Source organism: Lepidochelys olivacea, assembly GCF_965140295.1.
Source record: "Lepidochelys olivacea isolate rLepOli2 genome assembly, chromosome: 2".
In the NCBI taxonomy this organism is placed as follows: Eukaryota; Metazoa; Chordata; order Testudines; family Cheloniidae; genus Lepidochelys; species Lepidochelys olivacea.
Window position 1 is genome coordinate 109309500 of NC_140412.1, and position 12608 is coordinate 109322107.

General features: G+C 38.4%; 1 protein-coding gene across 1 annotated transcript in view; it reads right to left on the reverse strand.

Moving 5' to 3' along the window:
• Positions 1-683: 683 nt before the first annotated feature.
• Positions 684-12608, reverse strand: part of E2F3 (E2F transcription factor 3) — a 56901-nt gene continuing 44976 nt past the window's right edge. Inside the window, exons 3-7 of the mRNA XM_084621996.1 lie at positions 8909-9128; positions 8345-8505; positions 5519-5631; positions 3740-3878; positions 684-2914 (exon numbers count right to left, since the gene is read on the reverse strand). Coding sequence (XP_084478122.1) covers positions 2649-2914; positions 3740-3878; positions 5519-5631; positions 8345-8505; positions 8909-9128 — 899 coding nt within the window. The 3' untranslated portion in view covers positions 684-2648. The remainder of the gene's footprint in view (positions 2915-3739; positions 3879-5518; positions 5632-8344; positions 8506-8908; positions 9129-12608) is intronic.

Here is a 12608-nt window from a genome sequence, read left to right on the forward strand (position 1 = left end):
AACCAGGGATACAAATGGCTGTACATGCTCAAGCCCTAGGTTAACAAACCCTGGGTCTGCTAACTCAAGTTCTACTAAGCCTGGGTTTGCATTTGTAGTGTAAACACACCCCCAATGTCTTCAGTGTAATTAATCTTGATTCAGACAGGGAGTCTTCCCATCAGTTCCTTAAGTTACCAACCTCCTAAAAAACATTTCTCCTGTGAAGCCCATAAATAGGAATTCTTAATGCTTAAAGTTAAATTAAATAAAACATTGTCATCCCACCACCCGATTTCCTAGTGTGTCACATCTTGTATGCATGCCTTTTCTTTAGACTGTAAAGGTCTGTCTTTGTTTTTCTGTCTTGTACAGCACTGAGCACGTTGTCAGCACTACACAGACAAGTAATCTATTGGAATACTGCTGGTGTTGAATGGTATAACCTGACTAATTAATAAGCAATTCTTCATAAATAGAAGAAGTTTCTCTCATTAAATAAAAGAGGGGGGAAAAACAACAACAGTAACTTCTATACCTGATGAAGGACTTCTTTAAGACAAATGATATTGATCTAAAAGTACCAAGAGTAACAAGAATTTAAAAAATATTCAAAAATAAACACCTGTATACAAATCTAAACTCTTTAAAAAATCCTTTTTATTGATTCATTACCATACAAAATTTATTCAAATTACATCCATTTAAAGTGGTAAGATCACAGCTAGAGAACAGGTCACCCTTTAATAAATCTATTTACAAAACTCATAAAAGCTTTTTTTTTTTAAACATTATTTTACAGGGTTTCTTTTTTCTCAACTAGCATACAATGCAAAGCTAATTTAGATTAGTATTTTGCCCACACACATTGGGACAAGTGTTTAATTTATACAAAACAGTATAACAAAAAGGACAATAATATAATCTATTAGTCTCAATTTTATCCTTCTCACAAAGTGCCCCCTTGTCTCTCAGAAAATGTCATGCTTACACAACTTTTACTTTCCTCTTCCACAAGACTAAAATTTAAATACTGCAATTTTATTTACAGATCCACATCATTTAACAAAAAAACTCTTAAAAAATTACGAATAAGCTAGAAAATATTCTGGCAGTGTTTACAAATTAATTCCTATTGTACAAATCTGCTACGTAACTAAAGTGTGAGTACAGAACATATATCAACTTAAATATAACCACTTAATGAACTATGCACACATTTGTACATATAAACACACACTTAACACTGTTTAACAGTTCTTAATGTGTTGCACTTTATACATTGTTATATTCTAAAGCTCAGTCATATAGTTCTTATTCTAGTACTGTTACTTTTAGTCATTTCATATGTGAGCTTTTATAGCAGCAACTCAATGGTACCAGAAAACCTGCATACATCATATGCAAACTACAATACAAAATAGTACTAATTTACTATGTGTGTCAGATAATCACGACAGTAATACAAACAAAAAAAAAGTTTATATGGGGCATCATCTACACCAACATTTAGCCCATAAAGTGGCAACATTTTAAACAAAAACAGAAGGTATATTTAAGACTTATTAGAATTCCTCTCACTTTCAAAAAATAAATATTGGTGCTTTACTATACTACCAAAGAGTTTCAAAAAATAAACTTAATTCAGTTAATGTGGTACTTACAGTTATGTAGTTCTTGCTTTGGGGAAAAAAAGCTCTGCATTGCTGGCGAGGAGAATTATAAAAGCTGGAAGCAGAGGCAGCTTACCCGCTGCTATAAATATGGTATACTGAACAAACAAAGCTTGGTATAAATTATTTTCCATAGAGAGAATAACACAGTGCATATCTAGTAGGCACTTAACACAAAGCCCCACTTAGTACCACAAAAATTTATGTATCAGGTCTAGTGTGCACACTGGGGGCAGTAAAATTGAACTGTGCATCTTTGTTTCATTTTAAAAAGAGAAACACTTTCACACACATATGTAAGCATTTTAAAAATCTGTGGTTACTATGAGAAGTGGCAGAACTGTAATCTTTGTCCATATTTGTAATATACACTATATTTAAAGTTTATTTTTTTATTAAAAACTTATAAGGACATTAGTATCTGACCTCATACTGAGACAAATACATTGCTCAAACTGAGCATTATGAGAGTAATTTAAACATTCCCAGGAAGAGTTCAAGAAACCCATTACACACTCTTGCATTACTTCCTATTTACATTTACTGCAGGTACAATCCATATTGTGAGACTCAGAAGACATGTGTTTTCCACAGAAGGCACAGCTTGAAATACAATTTTAAAAATTGCTATTTGTGACTAAACCAGTTCATTGAGCCCTTCTCCACAAGCCCACTGTACACAGTAAGCAGAGTTTGGGGGAGGGGTGAGAGAGGAACCATTTATGATCACCTGCCTGCATGATGTGCCATTTGCTGATGCACAAGGCCTGGAGCCTAAGGTTAAACAAGGCTTTGTTGCAAGAGCCTACAGTTGTGTTCATACTATTCTAGGAAGTATTTCATGAAAATGTCAGCATTGTTCAGGAGTCTGTAGTTGACTCTGTAATGCTACACTTGGGAGTAGGTAGGAGGGAGGGGACAACACAGAATCACAGCAGGATTTCTGGTTCCATTTAAAAAAAATGGTTTATATGGAAAATAATTAACAAAATATAATCAGCTGTATATAAATTCATCCACCAATGAGGGAAGCTTTTCTAAATCATAAGCATCAAAGAGATCACTGATGCCCTCTTCTTCCCCAAGGCTCAGCAGGTAATCTTCCTGAAGCAGAGGAGGCAGCAAGTTCACAAATGGCCCTTCGAAGTTAGAGGGAATTTGGTCCTCTGTTTGCTGCAAAAGGTTGGCTGGAGAAGCCAACGGAGAGAGGTTTGCCATATTTACCGAGCAGTCCCCTTGTCCTGCGTTACCAGAAGCCAGATCTGTAAGATGTGAAAATAAAAGATATTTTATCCTATTGGAAATATTATGCCTGGATAAGATAAAGTTACTCAATGCTGCAAAGAGGGTTTTTCACCGTGTTCTTTAAACACAAAGCAAATAAAAAGTGGCCCTCTTGTTCTAGATCCACCTGATTATACAAAATAAACAGCATGTCAGAAAAAAATATCACAAAGTCCAGTAACAAGTCGATCACAGCAGTTTAAGATTCACTAATCAATTTACCAAAATCATGCTGCAGAAAGTGGTATTTGTCAGCAATTATTTATATTTAAATTAAATTAAAAACACTAATTCTTCAATAGGACCCACTAAGTAAGCCTATTATTAATGTATTAAAGTCTTAGCAGGCCATACAGAATGACTGAGACCATTTCAAAGTTAAGTACGTTTAAGGCTTTCTAAATAAATATAAAATGTCATCAATGTCTGACATTGGTTATCTGCAAATGACAATAAGTGAATTTAAAATTCTGCCTCCGATTATGAGAAACATTATGTTTGTTTGCTGCTTTTTGTTGTATGTCAGCAAGTGATAATAAACTAGATATATTTTCGATATTATATATATTTATGATAAATTAGGACATAGTTTCATACCACATGTGAATACCAAACCTGATAATAAGCAAATGACAAACAGGGGAAATACATTTTCTAATATGCAGTCTAGAAACCTTACATCTTTCTGTCTTAGACAATAAACCAACCAAAAAACCAGGCACCTGTACAGATTACTTCTTTTAGTTAAACTTTCATGTTAAACTCTGAAGATCTTGTGCATCATAACAGAAAGAGAATTTTACCTTTGGAAATTGTTTTTGAGATATTTCCGTTGTGGTCCTGATTGTATGTTTTAATAGGACTGAGGCTGTCATTCTCTTCTGGACATAGATAAACCTCAATAGGTCCTTCGGTACTAGATAAATGGATCAGCGCATTCTGCTAACAAAAAGATTTCAAATTTAAGCAAAGTTCTGTGCTAACAAGCACTATAATAGTGACCTTTCTGTCACCACTGGAGGTTGTATGATATGGTATGTTTTGGTTGCCACTGTTTGAATTCCGGTATAATGATCTGAGGCATTACATATTCCACATCAATCCCTGTGTTTACATGTCACCTCATTTTTGTAACATGGGAAAGGTTTTACTGACAAACCTTAGTTAGGAAGAGAGCATTTAAGCCTACCCACCTCTTTGTAACAAACTTAGGGCATGTCTACACTTCAAATTTAAATCGTCTCAAGTCAGATCAACCGACAGCCAACGCAGTAACTAAATCGGCTCTTTAGGTCCACACTATGCTCCTTCTGTAGGTGGTGCACGTCCTCACCAGGAGTGCTTGCACCGACTTAAGTGGGGAATTGTTGGGCACTGACAGCCTGAGCCATCAGCCCCCGGGCGGCGCTCCGGCCATCAGCTCCTGGGCAGCAACAGGCAATATAAACAACTCAGTGTCTACACAGACACTGCGTCAACCTAACTATATCGACTTAAACGCTACACCTCTCGCAGAGGTGGAGTTATTAGGTCGGTTTAGTGGGTAACTTATATTGGCGGAAGGACATTTTAGTGTAGACACTTACAGAGTTAGATTGATGTAAGCCGCCCTATATCAACCTAACACTATAGTGTAGACCAGGCCTTAGAAGTTCACCGATTTCTGTGTTATGTTATAGGAGGTACATATAAAGGGGATTGGACACTTAATACTTTGTCCCAATAGTTATAACCTGTTGCTTTATGATAGGATGGGATTTACAGTGCAATAGTCACAGAATAGTGTGTTATGGTTTGATTTATTTAAAATGGTTCTGACAAAGGACATGGCAGAGATGCCTTTTCACATCTTAAAAAAGTTTTTCAGCTTGTATTTCATCTCCATATTGATCTATTCCCTTGCTCCTCTTAACAAAGCAAATGTCACTGTCTTATACCAGACTGATTCTGTAGGAACCTTCTTCTGAGATTAAAATTCCCACACCTTGAGAAGTTAGTATTTTTCTCTTTCATTACATCAGTCTAGGATTTTTTTTTTTTTGTGAAAATGTACCTAGTCAGTCACGCTTCCTATTACGATGAAAAACACAAATATTAATTCCACAATAGAAAAAGAATCACTTCCCTCAGGCAAGTGGAGCTGGTCAAGGCTGCAGTACATTATTAGCAAGCTGAGGGTCATTAGCACATTCAGAATCATGCACTTCGACATCCTTCTTTTAAAGTTACCTACTACACCGTTAGACAAAATGTTCCTCATGCTAATCATGTTCTGCATTCAAAAGTAGCATGAATTAGTTGAAGAGGGAGTTGGACTTGAGAGTATGAGAATCTAAGGATACAACTGCAAGAGTGCAGGAGAGGAGGAGAAATATAAGATTAGTATCTGAGTTATATAAAGGGCAGTTTCTGATTATATAGTTCTCGTCATCTTTGACAACGTCCCCAAAGTGCTCAAGACATATCAACATCATCCAATTTAAGACAAGCATTTCAGGTGCCACAGGCAAGCACAGACACACATCCTCCATTTGTAGTTAAAAAATTACATTATGCAACAAGAGACGCTACGGTGCTCTTACCTCCACTGGGTCAGGCACTTCAAGTCTGGTTTCTGGGGGTGCTTTCACAACTATAACAGTTTGGTCTTTAAGGCCATTAATTTTTCGAATATCTTGATATGTAACATAAGCTAATGTAACCAGTGTTAAGGAGTCCTTACAATCAAAGATGCAGCATATTCCCATTAAAAGAAAAAAAATGTTTCTGCAAAAAATAATTGATTCTACAAAGCTTTGCTCCCAGTTAATCTCCATATTGTTCCTCCTCACCCCTATTTTAATTTCAGTATTCTCCCCGACACTGAAAACCATTCTTTGTAGCCACTAACTTTCAGGCAAATAAGGACCAGTTGAGATTCTAAGCAAAGCATGTCAGTACTGTGCCTCGATCAAACAGCTGGGGCCACTATTGAGTGACAAAAGATATTTTCACTTGGATCTGGGTGCTGCTGTTTCCAGCTGTGTGTGTGTATGCACACGCACAGAAAATTTCAAATACTTGCAAACTAGTTACATAGAATTGGGAACGTCAAAAGAAATGTAAGGTAATTTGCAAATACAGACACACACACACACTCTCCCCCTTCCCCACCCCAATAATTTTAAATGTAACATTCAATCACTCATATTGTAATTTCAGTTAATTTTTTAATTTAATTTTGTTGGTAATTATTTCTCAAGGAGTTGCATCTATAATTTTCTTTTATTACTGTGACAATATATTTTGTTTTTATATCCTGCGTTTTCCAGGCAATCATCCAGGTTGATGGAAGTTATAATAAAGTGGTGCACATCATTTTGTGTGTTCCCAGGCATAAAAATGCTTAGCGCAATCTCATCTAATCCCCCTTTGGAAAGGAGGAAAGTAAAAAGGAAATAACTTAAACAATTGATTTTACTTGTTTAAATTTAGTGCACATAAAAAGTGTCATATTTAAGCACTGGGAAATGAAGTTTGCTGTTTATATATAGAATATTACAGTGGTCAACATTAATACATTTTTCTAAGTCACCACACTGTGATATCTCAATATTACTCATTGCTCAGTATAGGAAATAACTACTGTCAGCGTACAAGTGCTTCAGGGTCTTCATTTTTGCCCGTGAAGCACCTGCCACACTCTTTGTACCGCAGAAGTGAAGTCTTATGATGACAGTTACTAATGTGTGTTACTTTTTGGTAGATCTGAACCTTAAATTATTACCACTGTGCAGCACAGCAGAACAGTACTAATCGTCCCAACTCCATACCACTAACGTATCTCAAAACTAACTTGGACTGAACACCTGTAGAAGTGAGGTGGTAGGTCAGCCATCATGCTCATTCAAATCCTTTGCCTCTCTACTGAGATTTCCAGGAAAGGCAAAGTGCATAGTGGTTTTGTATCAGATGCAAACTTAAATGAAAGCACCAAATCAGCTTTCTTTCACAATAGATTTGGACTGGAATTGAACTGGCGTCCTACAGGTGAAAGGCTATATAACACATTAAGCAATTTTCTACGCCATCTAGACCCTCTTAATACTTTCAAGAAGATCTGAAAATTCTCTTACAGTTTGGACAGTTGACAAGCAAGAATGCAATTTCCTTTGTTGGAGAAACAAAACCAACTAAGGCTGGTCTTATTCCAATAAACCTAAGGTAATAACAACACTAAGTTACTCTCCAATTCTACTGCCATCACTACGGAAGTAGAGAACCCATGCAGCCTGGACTTGAACGGTGTCCAGATACCACCTCACAGAAAAAAAATAAAAACAAACAAATCTTTTCTCTGAGATTAAGAGCAAAAAGAGAAAACCTAATAAAACAAGCTTCTCAGCCGCAGGAGCAGACAGTAACAGTAATTCTTCGTCAGTCTGCACCATGGTAGGCAACAGATTTTACAGCGACGAAGTCAGGATCAACCCTATGTTAAGCGTTTCTGTGGTTTCACATCAATATCCATTGGAAGTAATAATGAATTTAGTTTACAGTAGCACTGCTATTTTATATCATGGTACATTTCCTGACTTATCAATTCACAGATCAAATACATTCAAATGTGGATGTTTCCACAGTGGTCATGGTTAAAAAGTCACCATTGACACAGTAAACATTATAGCCTTTTTTTAAGGATAGGAAATAAGTGCAGTTTTTCATATGACGCTGATATCAAATGTTGACTTTTGAAAAATCAACTACAGTATGCAATAAAGATTTTCATCCTATATCAATGGGTGAGATGTCTGGTAAAAGCCACGATACTTTTTAGGATTAACCTGTTCTTCACAGCCATATGAATACTGGAAAATATATTAATCTTCTGCAGCTTACCATTGTTATTAAAATTAGTAACTTATATTTAAAATATATCTAGTTTGGGTATTTATCCCCATAGTATCGAGAGGCTAGGAAACAATAAAGTAAGTTGCAAACAAAAGCAGATTCAGCCCTTGCCTTCCTAGAGTTTTTGCAAAAAGTGGGTTTTGATCTGGCTTCAGAATTGTAAAACAAGAGCACAATGTTTTAAAAGACATGCCTGAACTTAATTAAATGTTTTGTCTTCGCTGCACTGTAATGAAACTGCTGAACTCTTGGTCCTACTACTTTATCTAAAGATGGATATTTTGGGACCTCTTCATACATTAATATTTCTTATATACTCCAGAAATGTTAAATGTATAATTTGATAATTGGTGTAAGTGCTTTCTTAGCTACATCTGCATTAAATCACAGTAAACTGTTACTTTTTGGAATGAATGTTCAGTGCTGTGTGTCACTTATCTCTATTTTGAAGAGTCTTCCTAACTCTTACTCTAGCAGCAGGGAGGTTAACCACCTTTGGAAATGATGGCATAAAGGATATCTCTGATTCTCTGAATCCTCTGTTAGCAACTTGAGGTCCAGGGTGCAACTTTGGATCAATTCATCCAGTTTCTTCTCTTCCTGACTGAGTTCAGTCACCTCCTTTGACAGGCCTTGACACTGTGCCAGCGTGCCCCCATCATCAGATAGACTGCAGCCCCTACAAATCCAAAGAAGGCAGGGTGTTTGTAATCATTATTACAACTCAAAACTACACTGTAGGAGGAGGGGGGCAAGGAAAAAAAGAGGCATGTCTTTAAGTTACAAGCCTTGATTACTGCAGCCTTCATCCCCTAAAGCAGCTTAAAGGATGCCAATATAAACCAAGCTTCTCAGAGAAGGCACCTTGTATTGTGGCACCATTTAATACAAGAATTTCCTTACAAGAGGCCTCTCAGATATTAAAAAACTATCTTAAATAAATAACATTAAGAGGCTTTTCTATTTTTGGAAAGTCTGTTGGACGACTGCTGGAAGCAGGAGTGTGAGACTGGAAGCAGAGACGGGAAACACTGCCACTTTATAACAGTGCAATCAGCTGGAGAAGGATGGTGAATACTCACATCCATTGAATGTTGTTTTTGGATTTCTTCTTAATGAGATGGATGCCTTCCAGTACATTGGTGATATCATAAATCCTCCGTTTCTGCACCTTGAGGACCTCTGCTGCTCTGTTCAAATCCACGACCCCATCTGGGGACTGGCTCAGCAGCTGAATGAACTTCTTTGTGAGAAGACCAAGTGATGTATCATACCGAGTCTTTTCTGAAGGAGATTTTGGAGCTTGGAGGGAAAATGAATATAAAAAAGGAAAGAAATGAGTTTGTTAGCTGCTGTTCAAATCAGTTTTCCCATTTCAGTTTTGAAACGGGCATTTGAAGCAACAAAATATGTTTTGCAGAAACTTCTTACATATTTTACTACAGAAAGCTCTTAAACTTTCGCATTAGCACAAAACCTACCATTGGATATTTATATGGTTTCACAGTGCATCTGTCCAAAGATCAAGGCACATGGACTCAATTTAAAAAAAAACACACACGTGTACTTCCCATTAGCTTAATGGATAATGCATGATGAAAGTTTAAGACTATGCAAAGTATGGCAACCTAATTTTTTTAACAGTATTTCAGTATACTTTTGTCTTGGCAGCAACACCAATTACCTACCCCAAATCAGGCTGCTAGGCAGTTTTCTTCATGGGTTGATCATCCCTCTTTTAAGGTAGCAGATAATTGCCCGTGAAACCCTTAAGTTAACCATAACTTTGGTGCTCCTCAGTAGGTGTACCAAATGACAGTTTCCCTAATTTACAGATGACTCACATGAATCAATGAGATTTACACCAAATTTACACAACAGACAGTTAATAATCATGCATCCAAGGCTGTATATTATTTCTCCTTAACCTTATAACAACTCCTTAAAACCAGTAAAGTACAGAGTTTTTCCCCAATTTGCCCTCACTACCCTCACAATGATGTGAAGGTAGTGAGGGCAAACTAGGGAAGAGTGCTGTACTTTACCGGTCTTAAACAATGAATCAGGAACTAACTTACTCTCACTGGAAAACGAGAGGGGCATATTTTCTATTGATTGACAAGTTTTGCAGTGGCATACAATCGTAACTGCAAAACAAATCTATATTTGTACAGGAACATAACAAAGTGTTTCTTCCATGAACAAATGGCGGCATCTATTCATTTCATAGATGCGTTTTCAGAGGCCAGTTTAAATATGTGGCCCAGAATAAAAAGGTGTCACTAACCTTCCATAACTGTTGTTCTTGGAGAAGTGTTGCTCATGGCCATTCCAAAATAGGTGTGTGCTCGCCCTGAGCATCGCCGCCAGAAAGTTTCTCTCCCAATGGTATCTGTCAGGTCAGCTTTTGATGCCCTCTGGGGTCATGCACTCATAGCACCAGTACAAAGGGGCCCACTGACCTGTAGCCCCCTTAGTTCCTTCTTGTCAGTTAACTCTGACAGAGGGGCAGGCATGGGGGTGGGGTGTGTGTGTGGAATGGATCTGAACAACATATATCGAAGAACAAGTTATGGAAGGTCATTCACTTTTTTCTTCTTCGAGTGATTGCTCATGTCAATGCCTAAGTAGGTGATTCCCAAGTACACCGGACCCTCGCTAAAATGCGCATCGATAGAATGCGAATTCGGATATAACGTGGTTGCAGCCATGGATCCCAAATTTAAGTACAGTACAATTTTTTTGAGTTTTAGGTGACCTTGGTGTTCACTACCTTATCATTCATGCAAGATCATCGGAGGCAAGACACATATACCATATCACAGTCTGACGAGGAATTCGACTCTGAGGGATTTACAGAGGAGGAAGTTGGAAGAACAGACATGGAATGGATGCAGGAGCTGTCCCAGCAACTGTCCAGGCTCGGGATAACTGTTCTGCCACAAAATATTGAGTCCTGAATAAGAGGCGATGATGAAGCAAAAGAATTTTGTCCCGTTGCTGAAAGTCTAACGGATGACCAAATTCTTCAGGCAGTATGACCAAACAACATTCCAGAAGCTGAAGAATTGGCCTTTGCCGTGGAAAAAGAAGAGGAAGATGAAGTGGACGTCGTTTCCAAAGTCAACTGCGACCGTAGACGACTTAGAGACTGCTTTGAAATGGTTTGAGACGCAAGACGTTGAGCCTATAAAAAATTATGCAGCTACATAATCTTTTGCAGTTTGCTAAGTGGAAGCAGCACAGCAGTAAGAAGCAAAAGCAACTCACCGACTTTTTAAAGAAAAACTTGACTAGTTTATTATAATGTCTACTTTAAATCTCTAATAAAGCAACACTTTTTTTCTCGTTTATTGTTTCCTTCAAGTAGGAGTTTATTTTCTAAGGTTTCCTATACTTTATGGATGTGAAGGTAATTAGCGCTACAAAAATTTCTATATACATATGTATATATACAGTGTATATAAGTTTCTCTATGGCATTCCATACACGAAGACGGAAGCTCATGGCACCTGAAAGCAGACAATCAAAACAAAGCACACAAAGCATTTAACTGAATTAATTAAAAACGCTTCCATTTCAAAATGCAATTTCCACTGACGCCCGTGGTGAGTACTGTATCTTGTAGACTCGTTTTTCTCGACAGTCCCAAGATTTGATGCTATTGTTAGCCCACTATAACCTGCAAATACACAACTACATATACTTGTACTGAAATTTCGGTCACAAAAATATAATTTCATTTTAACGCGGTCCCAGCTATAACGCGGTACTTGGCATGGATCCCAAATCCCACGTTCTAGCGAGGGTCCGATAAAGTTGCATAGGTGGAGGGTTCGGAGTTCATTGGCATGCTGATTATAATACCGCTCGGTCGAAATCTGAGTCGTCTCTAGCCTGCTGGGTGATGGCGTAATGAGAGGCAAAGGTGTGGACTGACATGATCATGCTGCCGCTCTACAAATATCCTGCATTGGAACTTGAACCACAAATGCTGCTGAAGATGCTTGAGCCCTTGTAAAATGTACCATCAGGGTAAGGGGAGCAGGGACCTTCGCCAGGTTGTAGCATGTGCAGATACAGGAAGTGATTCACAAAGAAATTCTCTGGGCTGAGACTGGAAGGCAGACGGAATGAAAGGCGACAGCTGCAAAAAGCTGAGTAGATTTCCAGAATGACTTAGTCCCTTCTATGTAGAAAGCTAGTGCATGTCTGACATCCAGCGAATGGAGTCTCTGTTCCTCTCTGTGGCTTGTGGCTTTGGATAGAAGACTTGTAGGGAGACATCCTGGTTACTATGGAATTGTTAGACCCCCACTTTGGAAGGAAGGCCATATGTGGCCACAATTGAACCTTGTCCTTAGAGATGACCGTATATGGTTCTGATGAAAGGGCTCAGATCTCCATGACCCTTTGGGAAGAAGTAATGGCCACCAGGAAGGCCACCTTCCAGGATAGGTAGAGCAGGAACACTAGACCCCAGCTCATCTCTTCTGCCCATGCCCCCCTGACACACACACAAACACCAGGCCATAGCCCTGAGCCCCCACTCTCTCCTGCATCAGGAGCCTCAAGGCCCTGCAGCCGGAGCAAAGAGCCTCTTTCCCGCCTGGAGAAGCCCCAAGCGCGCCTCCTCCACTTTCCTGGAGGAGCCCTGAGCCAGCCACAGCCATGCCTCCCCTCCTCTCTTCTCCCCAGACCCTAAGCCGCCTGGGAAAAGCCGCAGGGTCTCTTCCCAAAGAAGAACCTGTGCTTTTATTATGCCCCATACAGGTTTCAGAG